Source organism: Balaenoptera borealis (assembly GCF_965194805.1).
Source record: "Balaenoptera borealis genome assembly, chromosome: 3".
In the NCBI taxonomy this organism is placed as follows: domain Eukaryota; kingdom Metazoa; phylum Chordata; class Mammalia; order Artiodactyla; family Balaenopteridae; genus Balaenoptera; species Balaenoptera borealis.
In genome coordinates, this window is record NC_138866.1 from 90747209 (window position 1) to 90766334 (window position 19126).

General features: G+C 38.3%; 1 protein-coding gene and 1 long non-coding RNA gene across 8 annotated transcripts in view; one reads left to right on the forward strand and one right to left on the reverse strand.

Moving 5' to 3' along the window:
* Positions 1-19126, forward strand: part of SLC12A1 (solute carrier family 12 member 1) — a 93777-nt gene that overhangs the window by 55180 nt on the left and 19471 nt on the right. For all 7 annotated transcript variants that reach the window (XM_082387654.1, XM_082387656.1, XM_082387655.1 and 4 more), the window contains 3 exons: positions 4490-4630; positions 8091-8197; positions 12859-12941. In XM_082387654.1, coding sequence (XP_082243780.1) covers positions 4490-4630; positions 8091-8197; positions 12859-12941 — 331 coding nt within the window. The remainder of the gene's footprint in view (positions 1-4489; positions 4631-8090; positions 8198-12858; positions 12942-19126) is intronic.
* Positions 1-19126, reverse strand: part of LOC309626677 — a 96533-nt gene that overhangs the window by 32353 nt on the left and 45054 nt on the right. The window lies entirely within an intron of this gene.

Sequence of the window (19126 nt, forward strand, 5' to 3'; positions counted from 1 at the left end):
GAGAAAAGGCATCGTGCTTCAGCAGTCACTCACTCATCTACTTCTCAGTTTTGCATTTAAAGGAAGGTTGGTTTTTTTTTTTTTTTTTATTAAAACAAATATACTTTAAACACGGAAATGTGGCCCAATTGATCTTGGATTTAAAATGCCAATTAGATAAAGTCATTATTGCCAGAAAATGCAACACTTACTTCTTTTCTAAATTTTGTCTTAAAACTGCAAAAGGCTTTCAAGTTTACAGTGGCATCTTTTATTAAGTACATTGTGTTGTGTTGGCTGAAAAATAAAGATTTTTTTTTTCTTTTAGATTGCTTCTATTTTTTATTTTGAAGCGTTAAGAAAAATATTAGGTTGAATCATGTGAAATTTACATTTTTGGAAGTCAAAAGCTGTTGAGGGGCTTCCCTGGTGGCGCAGTGGTTGAGAATCTGCCCGCCTACGCAGGGGACATGGGTTCGAGCCCTGGTCTGGGAAGATCCCACATGCCGCGGAGCAACTAGGCCCGTGAGCCACAACTACTGAGCCTGCGCGTCTGGAGCCTGTGCTCCGCAACAAGAGAGGCCGCGATAGTGAGAGGCCCGCGCACCGCGATGAAGAGTGGCCCCCGCTGGCCGCAACTAGAAAAAGCCCTCGCACAGAAACGAAGACCCAACGCAGCCAAAAATAAATAAATAAGTAAATTTATTTTAAAAAAAAAATTAAAAAAAAAAAAAAAGCTGTTGAATATTGGCAATTTCATATGACGAAACTATAGTCAATAAAACAACACCCATATTCTACTTCTCCTAATTAACAACAGTTAGCATTTTTCTTAGATGCTTCCACTCACTTTTTAAATGAAATAAACCACTGCACATCAAGCTAAAGACCCTTTATAGCTGCTCAGCCTCAGGGATCTCTCTGTCTCCAAAGGCAATGTTATCTGAGTTTGATTGATTTTCTTCTAGTCATTTCACCTATGTGTACCAAGATGTAGATCTATTTTGATTAATGTTTTCCTACTCATTAATATTCTTTAAACCTTGATTGTCCTGTTCTCCCCTCTCACTGTAAAGAAGAAAAGGAATAACTTTTGACCAGCTTCCTCATATAGATCCCCTTTTAACAAGATATCACCCTGTTACCCTTTCTCTCTCTCTCTCTCTCTCTTTTTTTTGGAAAATTTACAAAATATCTTAATAAAACCTAAAATTCTCTTTGAATTCAAAGAATCTCTTAAGAAAATTAGAAAATTCAGGTAAGACAACCAACTTTTAACTATACGGCTCATGGAGGGCAGTTCAAGCATAGATAACCCAGGGAAAATTAAAATTTCCATTTTTTTTTTTCTATTGTCATCCTTCTTTTAATCTCAACTTTCACCTCCGTCTAGAAGAAAATGCTTTTTTTAGATGAATTTATTCTTTTATAGTCATTAAGTCTCTGTCATGATGTTAATAAAATAATGACATGACAAAATACGGGAAGAATGAAGTGACCTATGACTGGGCACTAGGATGCATGGTGAAATGAAATATGCACCAAATCAGAAAAGGAAAAATTTTCTTTCCCACAGTTCCAACCAGAGAGGCAAGGAAAGCAAAGCAAAGACAGAGCAATAAGACTCTTAATGTTTTAAAATGTAAGAGTTGGAAAGAACACTGCATTTGGCCCAAATTCCTCTATTTGATCCCAATAATATTGGAAATCCTTTGCAAATTCTTTTTCATAATATTCATTTATTTGAAGTAATGTCACATCAGTTTCTTCTCCAGACTAAATAATTAGAATTCCTTTACCCCTTTCTCAATCAATGTCAAAGTTATAATATATACAAAAATTTTAGAGCTTCTTTGTTCAAATCCTGAATTAACTTATATACTCGTATTTTGGATCCTAACTGAGCTAACCTCTATAATATTTTAATTGGGTGGTTAAATTCATTTTTGTGACTATGACATATTTGAATGTTGAATAATTATATTCCAGTGTGTCTTCCCTTTCTGTTACTTTGCTTTTTCCATACTACATTTGTATTGTAGCCTTGCCTCACATTAATACGTGTGCTACAAGGATATTATAATTGCTTTTAGCCAAGAGAGATTCTACGTGAAATATTTTTATGACTTCTCAATACGGCAAATTTAGGCACTAAGTAAATCTCTCTGTCACAATTAATGTTTAATTTGGATTTCTGTAATACTAAAAGATATATATTAGACTATATTTATTTAAATAAATGCCAGTTTCCCCAGGGGTTCAAAGTCATTGTGGTACAACTCAATATACTCATAGTCTGATACCTTTCCTAGCTGTTGGTTATTCTTCTATGTCATGGCTGTTGTTACCATTCAGCTTCATTGAATAAAATATTTCTTCTTTCTTTTGCAATTGATGGTGTCTAGGATGACCAAGAAGGACTAGTGGTTGAAATGCATTGACAGTTAGAACCCTGAGCAAAATTTGATCTATAATGACATATGTTTCCTCAGGCTAGGTCTTCTGGTTTAATAACTATCCTTCCTATGCCTTTACCTTCTCCATCTTCATTGGAGGTTCTTATTTTTTAACTGTAATGTAAGTTATCCAAACTGTTTTGATATGTTGGTAAGTTCTAGAAAACATTCTGGTAAAAATAAGTGCAAAAAAGAATCTGACCCAATTTAAATAGAATGTTAAAATGGAAGTGACCCCAGAGAATACTAGTGTTGTATAATAGACATATAATATGTGCCACAAATGTAATTTAAAATTTTCTAGTAGCCAATTAAAAAAAGTAAAAAGAAACAGGTAAATGCAATGCATCCAGATTATTATCATTTCAATATACAATCAGTATTAAAGTATTAATGAGATATTTTACATTCTTTTTTTCATACTAAGGCTTCAAAGTCCAGTGTATGTTTTACATTTCCAGTACCTCTGTGTATGGACTAGTCACATTTCAAATGCTCAATATCAACATGTGCATAAGGGCTAATCATACTGGACAGTGATGGCCTAGACAATTTCCTTATTCTTATAAATGCAGAGCCCACATTGAGAGAAAACAAATGGCATACCCAGAGTATCAGCTAGACAGTGCCAAGAGCCAGATCTAAACCCTACACTCTAGCTCCCAGTTGAGCACTCTTTCAGCTCTGTTGTAGAACAGACACAGTGGTGGAATAAGGTCTGGGACTTCAACAAGATTGTGAGGACTCTTTTATTATAATAAGAATCAACTTTGGATGAGCACTTACTATATTCCAGACATCATACTAGGTAGTTTATCATGACTGCTTGAGATGACTTTTCAGGATAGCTATTTGATCCGTTTCCAGAATAACTTATCAAAGCTCAGACATCATTAACTACCTCCAAAGTGGCCAAATTTAGAACCCAAGTTCTGTCTGACCACAAAACCTGATATCTTTTTCATACACACCACGCCCTTTCTCTCCAATCCAAGACCCTCTAAGACTACAACTCCAGGCATGATCTGAGGACGAGCAGCATCTGTGTCATCTGGGAGTCTGTTAGAAATGCAGAATCTTAAGCCCCATTCCAGTCCTGCTCACTGCTTTTTACCAAGATCTGAGGTGGTTAGTAAGAAATCTAAGACAATTCAATAAAATACCAAATCTCTCTATGAATTGAAAGAATTTCCCAGGAAAATAGTAGATTTCTACCTTTGTCAGGCACATGGTAGATAATCAGAAATACCTTTGGGATTGATTTGAAACATGCAAAGACTAGCGCTAGCTTGGACATTTAAGGAAGAAGAAACAGGAACAGAAATCTTAATTAAAATGAGCTTCCAGAACTCAAATCTTGAAATTATAAAATGCTTCATCTACCGCCGCAACACCTGCCTCCTTCTCTCTTAATCTGTTCTTCCTATGCCATAGGTATGTGAATTTCTAATCCCACCAACTTCATTGAGTAGTGGGAAATGTTAATTCAAATAGGAGTATGTCAACATTACACAGGGAAAAGTGGTACAAAGGTGTCTTCACCATACACAAAAAGCAATGAATGGGCCTAATCGAATTGTCAAGATGTGGTAGTTCCTGCCAGGATTTGCAACTCACCATATTTTGGCTCCCAGGAGTGCTGTCACATTTCTTGAAACTGGGCTCTAGCTGAGATTTCCTTGGTGTTCCTAAATGTGGCTCTCGCTATAGAGTCGAAGGTTGATGGTGAATTTATCCTCAACTTCTTCAATCACATTTTCAGTATTTTTCTCATGTGCCATGATGCCCTCAGCTCTTTCTTTCGACATGAGGCAGTTAATTAAGTAGGTGCTAATACATCTAGACATTCTGCATGGAAATTGAAAAATGTGAGCAACCCAGCTCCTCTCCAGAAGGTTGAATTTCTGTGAATCCTGTTTAGTGAGGTGTTTTCCCCTCTTTCCCATTTCTTAACTCAATGCGGGCATTGCTGGCTATTTTTGTCCTTTAGAAAACAACAGCAGTGTGATGTATAATAGCAGGGCTTCTAACCAATATCTGATTGTGTCGTACAGGGACCGCGCAAGCTGTGTGTTAAAGAGATGAACAGTGGCATGGCAAAAAAGCAGGCCTGGCTTATAAAAAACAAAATCAAGGCTTTTTATGCAGCAGTGGCGGCAGATTGTTTCAGGGATGGTGTCCGAAGTCTCCTTCAGGTAAGGCTGGCATTGAGGGAATGAGTACAGAGGCAAAAGACACTTAGCACTCCATTTTAATGAAGCTCCCAAATGGAATGGCTCCAGTTAGGCAGACTAGCATCAGAGATCAATGCAGATGGTTAAGGAATTCATTTTGAATTCCTGGGGATAGGCAAAGCTAAAACAGAAGCAGAGAGGTTCTATTACAATGAACTATGAGTGATTCACTGGAAATGGAAAATGAGGTTGCCTTTGGCCAACAGCATATATTCTCTCCCCCATACTTATTGAAATGCAAATTTGTTCTGATCGTTGACGACATTCAAGATCCTATTAAAACTTCAAACTATTTTTACATCTCATACTGAATATAGCAATGCTCAAGTCAGGCATTCTTTTCCTTTTTTCTTTTGCAAATGGTGTGAGGGCAGCTGCAAGACTGGACTAAATAAATTCCTGGTGATCCTGGGCATAAAATCTCCCTCTCCTCCTAAATTATTTCCAGAATGTTAAATAAAATGTAATAATATCTGTGGTTCAACACTAAAACCCACAGTCCTTCCATCTTTTTTCCCTTATTCTTTCCTTTTTCCTCACCTTCTATAATAAATATATAGAGTCTTTCCCTAGTTCTGATTTTCATAATTTAGAGTGCCAGGGAATCCTAAAACAATCCAAGAGAAACTCAGAAATTATAGGGCTTGGCTTTCTAATAATTTGGGCTTTAATATGGTTGGAAAAACCTGATTCTACATATACTAAATGATGTATTTAGCTTTCAGAATTGCCACCTACAGGAGTGTCAAAATTCAGGATTGCTTCCAGGTAACTCTGATGGCTTATACAGGCAAGAAAGAAAACATGTTGATTAAATTGTAATATTTTGGAGAGTAAGACTATTTGATGCATTTCTGTCTGCAGAGAAACCATTTCTGAAAGATCTAGTACCCCCATGAGTCTCTTTTCATCTGTTTTTAATTTGATAAACCACAGAAATAGGTGTCATTGCAAGATGCTGATTTTTCTTTCAGTAGTGAGTTACTTTTCAGTAGCTCTTTGGTTAAATACGTTGGGAAGGTTACACATTTAATGTAAAATTATCATGGAAGATTAGTAAAATAATAAACTTCAACTAGGAATGAGAGGACAGACACAAAATAAGAAGAGGGAGTGAAAGGACATTGGTATGGGAAACAATTCATATGCTAATCCAGAAGAAATTGTAAAAAATTTCGACAGTGCATAAAGCTTGTTCACCTGAATTTCTTCAAAGAAAAATAGTGGAGTACGGAGGGGTCATGACAAAAAGGGCAGGACAGAGTGGCACTAAAGGGAAGCACTGACAACTACAGCATTTTTTTTTTTTAACATCTTTATTGGAGTATAATTGCTTTACAATGGTGTGTTAGTTTCTGCTTTATAACAAAGTGAATCAGTTATACATATACATATGTTCCCATATCTCTTCCCTCTTGCATCTCCCTCCCTCCCACCCTCCCTATCCCACCCCTCTAGGTGGTCACAAAGCACCGAGCTGATCTCCCTGTGCTATGCGGCTGCTTCCCACTAGCTATCTATTTTACATTTGGTAGTGTATATATGTCCATGACATTCTCTCACCCTGTCACATCTCACCCCTCCCCCTCCCCATATCCTCAAGTCCATTCTCTAGTAGGTCTGTGTCTTTATTCCCGTCTTGCCACTAGGTTCTTCATGACCTTTTTTTTTTTTTCCCTTAGATTCCATATATATGTGTTAGCATACTGTTTTTCTCTTTCTGACTTACTTCACTCTGTATGACAGACTCTAACTCCATCCACCTCATTACAAATACCTCCATTTCATTTCTTTTTATGGCTGAGTAATATTCCATTGTATATATGTGCCACATCTTCTCTATCCACTCATCTGATGATGGACACTTAGGTTGCTTCCATGTCCTGGCTATTGTAAACAGAGCTGCAATGAACATTTTGGTACATGACTCTTTTTGAATTATGGTTTTCTCAGGGTATATGCCCAGTAGTGGGATTGCTGGGTCATATGGTAGTTCTACAGATGGCCAACAGACACATGAAAGAATGCTCAACATCATTAATCATTAGAGAAATGCAAATCAAAACTACAATGAGGTATCATCTCACACCGGTCAGAATGGCCATCATCAAAAAATCTAGAAACAATAAATGCTGGAGAGGGTGTGGAGAAAAGGGAACACTCTTGCACTGTTGGTGGGAATGTAAATTGATACAGCCACTATGGAGAACAGTATGGAGGTTCCTTAAAAAACTAAAAAATCGAACTACAGCATTTTGAATAAAGAAATTATGGTATCAATGACCACATCCCCAAATTGTAGTCATGGAGAAGACTACATCCATACTGCCGTGCATCTGCCAGGGGCCAGATGACAGCTCTAAGGAGCTGTTCTGCTACCTGTACATTTCTAAGGGCAATACACCAAATGTGGTGGAGGCAAAGTTTATTCCAGGAACCCTCCATCAATGCCTATCTCTTTCCACTTGCTACTGTCCCCTCTAAAATACCCCCTCTGATCATTTGTTTCACTCTTCCCATAACCCAGAATATCCTTCCTTCACTTCCACTGCTCTCCTTACCTTTACTTGGCAACATCTAACCAAGCTGCAAGATCCAAAACAAATGCCACCTCTCCCATGAAACCATTCATGAATCCTTAGCTGGAATTCAAATTTTCTTCCTTTATGCTTCCATATGATTTCCTACTGCATTTGTACTTGAATTATAATTATTATATATCTCATCACCTCAACCTTATTCTAAGTTCCTTCAGGCCAAAGAATATGCCTCACTACTCTCTCACAGCACCTAACACAGCACTTTGCAATTAACAGGTGCTCAGTAATATTGCCGGATTAAATTTAATTAACTGGAAGCCATATTCTGTCATCTAATGGGGGTAGTGAAACTTCTGATATGGAAGATGGCTATTCATGATGCTGTCATGTAAGAGATTTAGGTTCTGGAAACATAGTTCAGTTATTCTTCAATAAATAATGTAAGTAGAAGTTTCAGCGATCCTTCTATATAAGAACTTTCCAAACATGGATTTTATTGCTAATGACATTATGGATACAGCAGGTGGAAATGAGCTTTGAACCACTAAGTTACAACACGCATGCCAACAGATAAGCCGACCCTCACTTGATTTTAAATTACTGAACCATTTTAATGAGTGTATCAGAAGAAATGCAAATGACTGCTAATTTAGAAAAGCTTCATTTCTGTCATCTAAAATCCATTTATGGCTGAGATGATTTAGAACTAATCTTTCTATTTTATGCTTGAGTACAGGCATGAAGGACATGCACTAAAATGTAATCTAATCTTCAGAATCTTCAAACATTACTTCAGTGCTCTTTTGGACATTATTTTTCATTTGCAGTGGTAGTTTCCTGGCCTGGTAAGGATTGCCCATGTGTTTATCTCCTCTGTTTAGGCCTCAGGCTTAGGAAGAATGAAACCAAACACTCTGGTGATCGGATATAAAAAAAACTGGAGGAAGGCTCCCCTGACAGAGATTGAAAACTACGTGGGAATCATACAGTAAGTGATGGCTTTCAAGACGTGCTCTTGTTTATAAAGCACTAACCAGGGCAGTACATAACTGACACTGTTGTACAGAATAAATTGCCTGAGAAGAAGACATTCCCCTGGTACTCTGAATTCTTCACCAAAGTGAGAAAACATTGCCAGTATAATAGAACTTGAGGGAATCATAGCATCAGAGGAGGCAGGGTTGGGGAAATTTGGTGTCAAAGAAAAAGCTAAATATTAAGAGCTACAATCTTAAAACCTATTTATAAGAGCAAAAGCAAAGGACAGCTAGGTAAGGAAGGAATTGTTCTTTCAAAACACTTGGATCTTCGGTTGACTGGTGTGCTCAATTCAGTCGTTGTCTTATCCCGAGCCTTGGATAATGAGTTCACTACCCCAGAGCCTCAGCTCTCCCTTTGCTGATGTAGCAGTGTTGGTTTATAGACAAAAAGTGAGTTTTAAAAGGAATGTGACATCTAATATCTAAAAATTGAAGAAGTCTTGGGAAATGGATAATAATGATAATCCTCAAAAGACTAGCCGGTGCCAGGCTAATGTCCTTAACGTGAATTATCCCACTTAATTCTCACAAGAAGCGTTTGAAGTAAGTACTTCAAATGGGAAGTACTGTTCCCATTTTTAAAGTAGAGACACAGACATTAAAAATTAAGTAAAATGGGGCTTCCCTGGTGGCGCAGTGGTTGAGAATCTGCCTGCCAATGCAGGGGACACGGGTTCGAGCCCTGGTCTGGGAAGATCCCACATGCCGCGGAGCAACTAGGCCCGTGAGCCACAACTACTGAGCCTGCGCGTCTGGAGCCTGTGCTCTGCAACAAGAGAGGCCGCGATAGTGAGAGGCCCACGCACTGCGACGAAGAGTGGCCCCCGCTCGCCGCAACTAGAGAAAGCCCTCGCACAGAAATGAAGACCCAACACAGCCAATAAATAAATAAATTAATTAATTAATTAATTAACTAATTTTAAAAAATTAAGTAAAATGCAGAAAATGACAGAGTCTTATAAGTGACAAAGCTGGAATTCTGACCCAGGACCAACTGAATTCGAAGTTTAAACTAATGATCCCAATGCTATGCGACCTCCAAAAGTATATATATACACAAAGTATTACCTGGCTTGGTTCCTTCTTTTGAGTAAGAGAAAACAATTCTACACGTACAGAGAAGCTCAGGGTGTCCTCAGTGACATTCTAGAAAATTGAGCCTTTCTTCCAGGCTTGAACATACTTAACCAGCTTTGTCTCAAGGGGGGCAATGTTAGCTACCCCTAACAGCCGTCTTTTGTGTCAACAGCTCTGAAAATGGAAGATTTCCTCTGTCTGGGTTCTGACTTCACTCTGATTTCATACCACAGGGTGGAGAACGTGCTGAGAGGTCTGGCTGCCCTTAAACGTGCATAATACACAGGAAAGAAATACTCATCCCTGCAAAGCAAGCATATACGCAGTGCTCCTTATACCAGGATCTGTCCTCTGGCCCCTGCTAGAATGAGCATCACATTTACCATTATTTGGGGGAGATTTAGGGAACATAACAAAAGTATTCTAATATTAGTTCTGTTAAAAAGAAGCATGGGGCTTCCCTGATGGCGCAGTGGTTGAGAGTCTGCCTGCCAATACAGGGGACACGGGTTTGACCCCTGGTCTGGGAAGATCCCACATGCCGCGGAGCAACTGGGCCCGTGAGCCACAACTACTGAGCCTGCGCGTCTGGAGCCTGTGCTCCGCAACAAGAAAGGCCGCGATAGTGAGAGGCCCGCGCACCGCGATGAAGAGTGGCCCCCACTTGCCGCAACTAGAGAAAGCCCTCGCACAGAAACGAAGACCCAACACAGCCAAAAATAAATAAATAAACAAGTAAATAAAGGAGTTCCTTAAAAAAAAAAAAAAAGAAGCATAAGAAAATAATTTTCATCTTCTTAAATTATATGCATTACTGACCAAACATTCACTTAACAGTCCTCTTAACCTGGGGAACCCATGTATTAAATGTATCCTCCTGAATTGTGTTCCCTAAACATATAAAGGCTGGATGCCACGTGCTGCTATCTGGCTCCTGCTGGTGGTCTAAGTTCAGTAGGTTAAGGCTAAACCAGGTGATCAGGGACAGAATTTTGCCAGGGTTAGCAAACAGCATTTTGATATATTTTAAATCACACTCAGTTGCTGACTAGACATTCTTAGAAATGGATTAGATCCACACTCTGTCATCCAGATTCTTCAGTAAAATGTTGTCCTCACCTTTGGGAACAAAAAAGGGTGGAGCAAATAGGAAGAAATATGTGAATCTTCAGTCAAAGAGTCCATCAGTTGATACAAAATTAGCTGAGTTCGTCTTCCAAACTCCCTACCATCCAAAACATTGTAAAAATTCAAAGGACCAAAATAATCAAACCCAGTAATATCAAGCTGAGGAGACTTCTGGCTTTTATACCAAATTAATGATTGGTCTTCTTGGTAATAAAGTTCAGTGTTAAGGTGGCTCAGATTTGTAATAGTATAAAACTTAGCTGGTTTGGTGAAGTTAAATGACTTTATTACAACAGCACTGGGGTCAATACAGAAGGAAGACAATCAGACATCCATGTTGTATTTCCCTTTCTAACTTTTTCGTTCTGTTCTGTTTTATGATGTAAAGCACAGTATTATTATTAACATAAAGGGGTATCACTACAATAGTACGATATTTTACCATTTTTCTTTGACTAAAAGATTTTAAATTTCTGTAATATTCTTAAGTATGGTTTAATTTTAATTAAAATAATTGTATTAGTTTCCATGGGCTGCCATAAAAAATTACCTCAAACTTAATGACTTAAAACAACACAAATGTGTTAGCTTACAAATACATAGGTTAAAAGTCTGAGACTCAGAAAGAGAAAGACAAATACCATATGATATCACTTATATGTGGAATCTAAAATATGATACAAATGAACGTATTTACAAAACAGACAGACTCATGGACTTAGAAAACAAACTTAGGTTTACCAAAGGGGAAAGGGGGTGAGGGAGGGATAAATTAGGAGTTTGGTACTAGTAGATACAAACTACTATTTATAAAATAGATAAACAACAAGGTCCTCCTGGATAGCACAGGGAACTATATTCAATATCCTCTAATAAACCATAATGGAAAAGAATATGAAAAAGAATATATATATAACTGAATCACTTTACTGTACACCAGAAACAAATAAAACATTGTAAATCAACTATACTTCAATTTTATAAAAAAGCTCAGACATTAACTTCCTGAGCTGGAATCAAGGTATGGGCTGAGCTGTTTTCCCTTCTGGAGGCTCTAGGAGAGAATTCCTGGGCTTGCCTTTTCTAGGTTCTAGAGGCTGCCCACTGCTCATGGCCCCTGCCTCCATCTGCAAAGCTCTTGATGGGTCAAGTCCTTCTCACACCACATTATTCTGACCTCCTCTTCTGCCTCCCAATTTCACTTTTAAGGACCCTTGTGATTACACTGGGCCCACCCACATTATCCAGGATAGATAGTCTCCCCATCTCATGGTCCTTAACCTAATCACATCTGCAAAGTCCTTTCTGCCATGTAAAGTAACATATTCATAGGTTCCAGGGATTAGAATGTGGATGCCTTTGGGGATCCACAATTATTCTGCCTAACGCAGAATCCAGATATTTTTTGTGGAACACACTGTCTACTTTTTATAATCAAGGACACCTCAAACAAGATTTATCAGAAATTTACCTTGTGGCACTTTTGCTAGAATGGATCTATTTTTTTAAGTGAAGTTCACTTACGGTTCAAATTTTGAATGGATATTCATATTATACTGAACTTATTTATACCACTATTTGAAAATTCAGGTTTACTTTGGCTAGAGACTTGTTTGCATATCGTGAGACAATCACAAACTGCATTATTTCTGGGAAAGGACAACCGAACGGAAAGGTTCCTTGGGATTCGTTCAATCCATAAATGATTGAACAAAGGAACTCCCAAGGAGAATATTTCAAATGAACTCAAAGTACTAATCAGTTTGCCAAATATTTAAGGGCAAAGAAAAAATGTTCTGCGAGAACACAGTTAAAAGAGCAAGGCTTTCTTTCCCTTCTAGATAATCTAATTCCATCGGGTTGGGTTTAGAGAAGGCACAACTGCCAATTTCAACAGGATAGAGTTGCCATGAAAAAGTGTTGCTTCAAATGGTCTCTCCAAAGTCAATGATAAAAGTTCCCTAGAGGAACTGGAGACGTTTTTAACTGGGAACTTGATGTCCAAAATGTTGTAGGATTCCTCCTCAATGGGTAAGAGGTTTGACTGATAATTTCAAAGGCTCTTTGCAGCCTTGAAACTTCTGTTCTAAATATTTCAGCAATTGTTTTGTTTACATTAGAAAAGAATCAAATATTTTAAATAATCAAAATTCTAATCTTAATCAAAATTCTAGTTGATGGTATTGTTTGAATAAGAGTTAGTTACCTTTACTCAAAATACATTTTTAAAAGACATCAAGGGAAAACAAACAAACAGAAAAGGCTATCAGCTCCTGGCTATGTTTGAAAGTGAATTTTTGTAGTTTAATTACATTAAAATCCTAGAAGCAAGTTCAGTATTAGTCCAAATCTTGAGGATTAAAGGAGTCATTTAAATCACTAACCAATTTGCTTCCACTTTCAGTGATGCGTTTGATTTTGAGATTGGTGTTGTGATAGTCAGAATCAGCCAAGGGTTTGACATCTCCCAGGTTCTTCAGGTGCAAGGTATGTGTTTTCTTTGTTCAACCAATAGATATTCATTGAGCACCTACTCCCTGCCTGGCATTGTTCTAGGTTCTGGGGATAGCACAGTACCCAATACAGACAAAATCCCCAACAGTGCAGCTAACGTTCTTGTGCTGACACGAGGTGTGTACACTTTCCCAGTGTTTTCCTCATTGCTAATGCAAGTGGCCTTTGTCCTGCTAACCAAAAATATAGAATCATTCAGGGCAGATATCAATTATTCTTCTCGTCACAAAACCACAAAGCTAGCATCACTAAAAATAAATACCTTTGGTAAAATAAACTGCCAAATTGATTTTTGCAAGATGTTTCAGAAAACGAAGATTGTTTCCTCAGAAAACCATGTATTTTGTTTTTAAGAGTCTATGATCTGGTTTGTAGCTAACATGGAAATGAGCCTGAATGTATCATGCTGTGAATCACCAATCTAAGTCAGAGGCAGAAACGCTAATTCAGTTTAGTGATTCTGCTTTTTCCCTGTAGAGGATTCCATATACTACTTGTTTAGTCTTAGAGTTTAAACACATCCTCTCGTGTATGGAGTGAAGGACGCACCTAAAGAGTCGCTAAAATATTAAGATAGAACTCTAATCCATTACTTATCTCTTTAGCTAAACTTCACAATAGAGTCCACTGACAAGATGACACTAAAACAAAAGGTACCTCTTGTGTACCAGGCATGGTGTATATGCCAGCGCTGGGTAGACTAAGACTAATAAGAGTCTGTAATCTCAAGACACTCACAGCCCCATGATGAAAATGGGTGTACTGTTAGTGTGATAATAGGGTATTATGGGAAAGAGAAAAGGGGCACTTAACTCCAAAAGGCTTCCTGGAGGAAATTACCTTTGATTTTAGATCTAGTGGATGAGTAGGAGTTAACCAGGCAATGTTGGGAGAGAGAAAAATGAGAGTTTGAGCAACATAATTCCTGGCAAAGAGGAGAGAATTAGCAAAGATGTGAAGACACAGGAATGTGGAGGAATGGGGTATATGGGCAACCGAAAGCAGACTCGTGTAACTGAAGTGAAAAGTATGGGGCTTCCCTGGTGGCGCAGTGGTTAAGAATTCGCCTGCCAATGCAGGGGACATGGGTTCCAGCTCTGGTCCGGGAAGCTCCCTTAAAAAAAAAAAAAAAAAATTATGAAGTAGACAATAGTGAAATAGCGAAATATGAAGCTGCTGATATAAGATCCTGATTTTAAAAGGCTCATTTGTCATATTAAAAATTGTGGGCCATATTCTATAGACAATGAGGAACTGCTGAAGAGATTTAAGTGAGGGAATAATATGGTGAAATTTGAGTTTTAGAGCTCATACTCTTTCAGTTACATGAGGCACAGACGTGAAGAGGACTAGAGTAGAGACAGAAACACAAATCAAAAAGATTTTTGTAATAATCGAAGCCAGAGAAGGTGACAGCCTGGACTAGAGCAGCCTCTCTCAGGGGATGGAGAGAAAAGGACAGAGTACTTTGGAGGCACAAAGAGCAGCATTTTAGGTTTGATAGGATGTGTGGGGTATGGGAGAGGCAGGAGTGAAAAAATATTCCTTGGCTGACAATGAACGGTGGTGCTACCAATGGAAATGGGAAACACAAGAGGAAGAGCAGGTTTAATGAAGAGATGTCTGGTTCAGTTTTAAACAAGGTCCTGTGGGAAATCCTACCAGAACTGTCCAATAGGCATTTAGACAGTCCTGGTCTTAAAGGAGAAATCTGAGCTGGAGATGTCGATTTAGATGTTTTGGGTCAAATTGTGTCCTCCAGAATGCGTATGTTGTGGTCCTAACCTCAGAATGTGACTGTATTTAGAGACAGGGCCTTTAAAGAAGTAAGGAAGGTAAAATGAGATCAGTAGGTTTGGTCCTAATCCCATATGAATGGAGTCCTTATGAAAAGAGGAGATAGGACACAGACAAGCACAGAGGAAAGATCATGTGAAGACAAAGGGAGAAGATGGCCATCTACAAACCAAGGAGAGAGGCCTCAGAATGAAACCAACCCTGCCAACACCTTGACATTGGACTTCTAGTCTCCAGAACTGCAAGAAAATAAATTTCGGTTGTGTTCTGTCCAGTCTATGGTATGTGTTATGACAGCCCCACCAAATTAAGACAAGAGGCATCATAATTAAGGTGAAAACTGAAACTGTGACACTGGAAAATATAACCCCAAAAGTGTGTATAGTCAAGAGCCCCAAGGCATAGGAAAAGGGTCCCCAAGGAGGAGCAGGGAAGGAGCGGCCAGAGAAGTAAAGGAACCAGGAGTCTGTGTTGTCATGGAAGTCGGGAGCAGAGTGCTCAGAATGAGAAGAATTATCAGCAGTGCCAAATGCAGCAAAAAATACCAGTAAAATTGCAAATGAAATATAATTGACATGGCACAGATGATCTTAGAACAATTTCTGTAGACCGGTGTTGGCAGAATCCAGAATGCAGTAGGTTAAGGAGAGAATACGCGATGATGAGGCAGGGAATGTGGATGTGGCCCACCATATGAGAAGTCTGGAAGTTAAGGAGAGGAATGAGGTTGAGGAGGTTTCCTACAGGGAGACCTATACACCTTAGAATGGGAGAAAGGCTTGTTTCCAGGCTCAAAAAGATGGGCTCAGGAGAGTAGGAGAGATTGAAGATGAGGGTAAAGAAAGAGATGACCATGGAGTAAGACCCTGGAGGAACAGGAAGAATCCAGGGAAGGGCATGAATGAAAGAGTTGGCCTAACACAGAAGAAAAATGCTTCATCTTCTAAAATTAGAGTGAAGAGGGGAGGATTGATGAAGAGGTCTGTGGATTTGTAAGAGTGGTAAATTGAGGAAGATCATGCACAACAGTCTCAATTCTCTCTATGTAGTTGGAGCAATTTTGCTAGCTGTCCGCTTTTTCTCTAGTGGCACTTGGTCTCCAGGGTAAAGAGGATCAGGGTTTTGCCGGATAGGTTCACAGAAAGGAAAAGCCTGCAAGAGATTTGACAGTGCAGGTGCCTAATGGGTTCAGATTCTATTTGGGCATTTCACGATTGTCTCCATCCTAACAGAAGGGAACATGAGTGAATTAGGTGAATTTTTGTGATGCAACAATTCTTTTCTTGCAAGGGAAGAGGAGAAAGAAGAAATTAGAAATCAAGCACTTGTAAACGATGGAGAACCACTATCTGATATGTATACTCTATGATTTTGTATGAAGAGCTTTAAAAAATAAAACTGAGAGTACAGTCCATCCTATGCAAAATTGCAATATAAAGGTTATCTTTGGTGCCTTCGGCCTTCCTTTTTTATGCCCCTTTTCTTTTTCATGGACCCTTTATATCTCCAGGTCAGATATACTAATTCTACATGGTGTTCATGATTCATTTATATTCCTTCCTAGTAGAACTTAATACACTGTAGCAACAGTAGCTCAAATTTTTGAGCACTTATTATGTGCCATGTGTTATGCTTCATGTTCACGTGTAACAGTTATCATCCCAACTACCCTATAAGGAAAATACAATCATTGTCCCCATTTTACAGCTAATAAAATTGAGGCTTCCCTAAGATTCACAGTGCTAGTAATTAGTAGAGCTAATATTCAAACCTATGTCTGTTTGAAGCCTCTATTCTACCTTTCTAAAAGGAGAGCTAGAGAGGAAATGACTTACATAATGAGAAGCACTGGTAAAATACGAGAGATGGGAATGGAACAAGGGTATTCCTTCAAAAACGCAGCATAGAGGCTGCCTGACTGTGGTGAGATAGACATGATGTCGAGGACAATCACAAGAACCTAATATGAAGAGACCTGTTCTGTTAACCTTCTACATTTTATTTTAATTTTTCGGCCTTTTGTGCTGTACTGTTTTTCCATCTAAAAAAATGAGAACGCAAAATACAATTTGTATTAAATTATACATTTGCATTTGTTTTGTATGTTGATCTCTTCAAGCTGAAAGATGTGATGTAGCTCCCACCCCTCGCTGCTCCATCTGCCAAAATGCACCGTCAATTTAGTTCTATAAAGCAATACAGCAAGCAAATTCTGTATGTTTCTGAAAGAATCCTGGCAGTGAACTGCATCCCCTTTTAATTTCCCAAGGGATGTATCTAATTTATATCAACTTTGATGTTTGAAATATTTTTGCTTCTTAGTCAAGAAAGGGAAAATGCAGTAGGATGCTAATAAAATAATTATAAGTACCAATTATCTAGAGTAAATGAAAAAACAGCGTTACACAAATACATGAACATGCAGAAAAACAACAGCATAATGATAGAAATTAACTTTACCCCACATTTCCATGCATTGTTTTGAAGTTACGTAATTTATGACACAACCCTCATATTAGATTTTGAATTGGAAGAAATAAGCTTGCATTTCATTGTATTATGCTATAATATAGGGCTTAATAAGAGCCTGATAAATCTTAAGTATTGCATTACAGTATGTTAATGATAATCATTATAGCTTTTCCAAAACAGACACCACAGTGTCATCACAGATTATAATTTAAAGGAAATATTAGCAATTCAGAGTGCCCATATACTGTAGTTAATAAAGCAGTGAATAGAAATCAACTTTATAGGTGATTTACCAGCTAATGACAATTATTTCTATACTGTGTCTCAGGCTTATGTGAGGAGAATAACTTTTTATGTAAATAAGATTGATGCTCATAGCATTATTACTTGTATAGTGCAGCAACTCATCCAGTACTGATGGCTGATAGTTTCTCTTAAGAAATTAGTTTATTGCCTGACAACACAAAAAAATGCAGTATTTCATATTGTTCACTTCCCACGGGTATTTAGCAAGTTTGCCAACTACAACATAGAGTCCAAATTGTACTGGTAGGAAATAACGTGATGAAACGTGATTCGCAATATACTGCGGTCAAGTGTTCCATGTAAGTACTGCACGATTTATGACCATCTCAGAGCACGAGGGTTCTGCTGTGTCTGATAGAGTGGCTTAGGAAAATAAAGACAGATGGCAGTGTAGTAAATAATTACTTGATTGGAAGGCAACTACTGCAGGATTCCTTCCTGCCTTCAATTCAACTAGACTTCACCTGGGGTACGGCACATTGATTCATGTGAGCATTTACAGCTTTGAGTTGATTGATCAAGAAAGAATCATAATTTAATAATTAATAAAGAAAAAGCATGCTGTGAAGTTGGAGGATACGTGATTCCTCGGTGGCTTTCCCTGCTCTCTCTTCTGTTGTCAGATATTTGACTATTCTCTATCTTTCAGATTCAGACTGAACTGCAATGTGTAGACTCCTGCCTATTTCTAAAAGACATTGCTAAAAAAGAAAAAAAAAAAGACTGGAAATAGACCATTCGAGGCAATCTTGACAACTAAACTGAATTTCAAAATAGTCACTCCAGTTGGTTATCATGCAATCAGTTTATAAAGGACTAGAAAATAAACTACTGTTCAAGTGGTTTTGGCATTTGCATGAGGATACAGCTCAGGATTCACTCTTTGTTTTTTCCAATGAGAGCTGTTTTGGGGAACATATGAAGACTCAGAAACTCACTCTCAATTGATAGATCCAAAAAGTCTAAGCTTTTTCTTCCGTCATTAGAACCTCTGGGATCCTCTTAATCTTGGCATGAGAGAAGGGCAGGCTTTTACTCTCTCTCCCTAGCTATGTGGCTTCGTAAATGTGATATAATATGAAACTAATATGCAAGATTCAGAGTCCCACCAGATGCCCAGGTGGTGGCGCTTTCCAGGGTAAGGGGCCCTTTCCTTGCCTCGCATTCTTCAGATTAATCCCACCTGTCCTACCTTCTGTCACATTCCAGCCTGGTTTGTACCATCAGCTGCTATCAGCCCCTCTTTTTATAACTCTGTCTATAGCATTAACTCTACTTCTTTCAAACATTGTCTTTTGTACCAACCCCCCTTACATACATACATACTGTACACACTCCCACCCCTGACAACAGTTCACATGTTTTTCTTCCTTTATAGAGTTAATGCTGTCAAATGTATTGAACTGTAGGGAATAGAACTGAGCTGTTCTTTTATTTCAACAAACTATTCTTGAGTGATTATGGTGGTGAGCACTAGCAAGGCAGGGGCACAACTAAGAATGTAAGAGGGAGTCTGGGAAGCCTAAGCATAGGTTTTGGAATCAGACAGGCCTGGGTTCAAACTCAGTTATCCAAATGGGAAT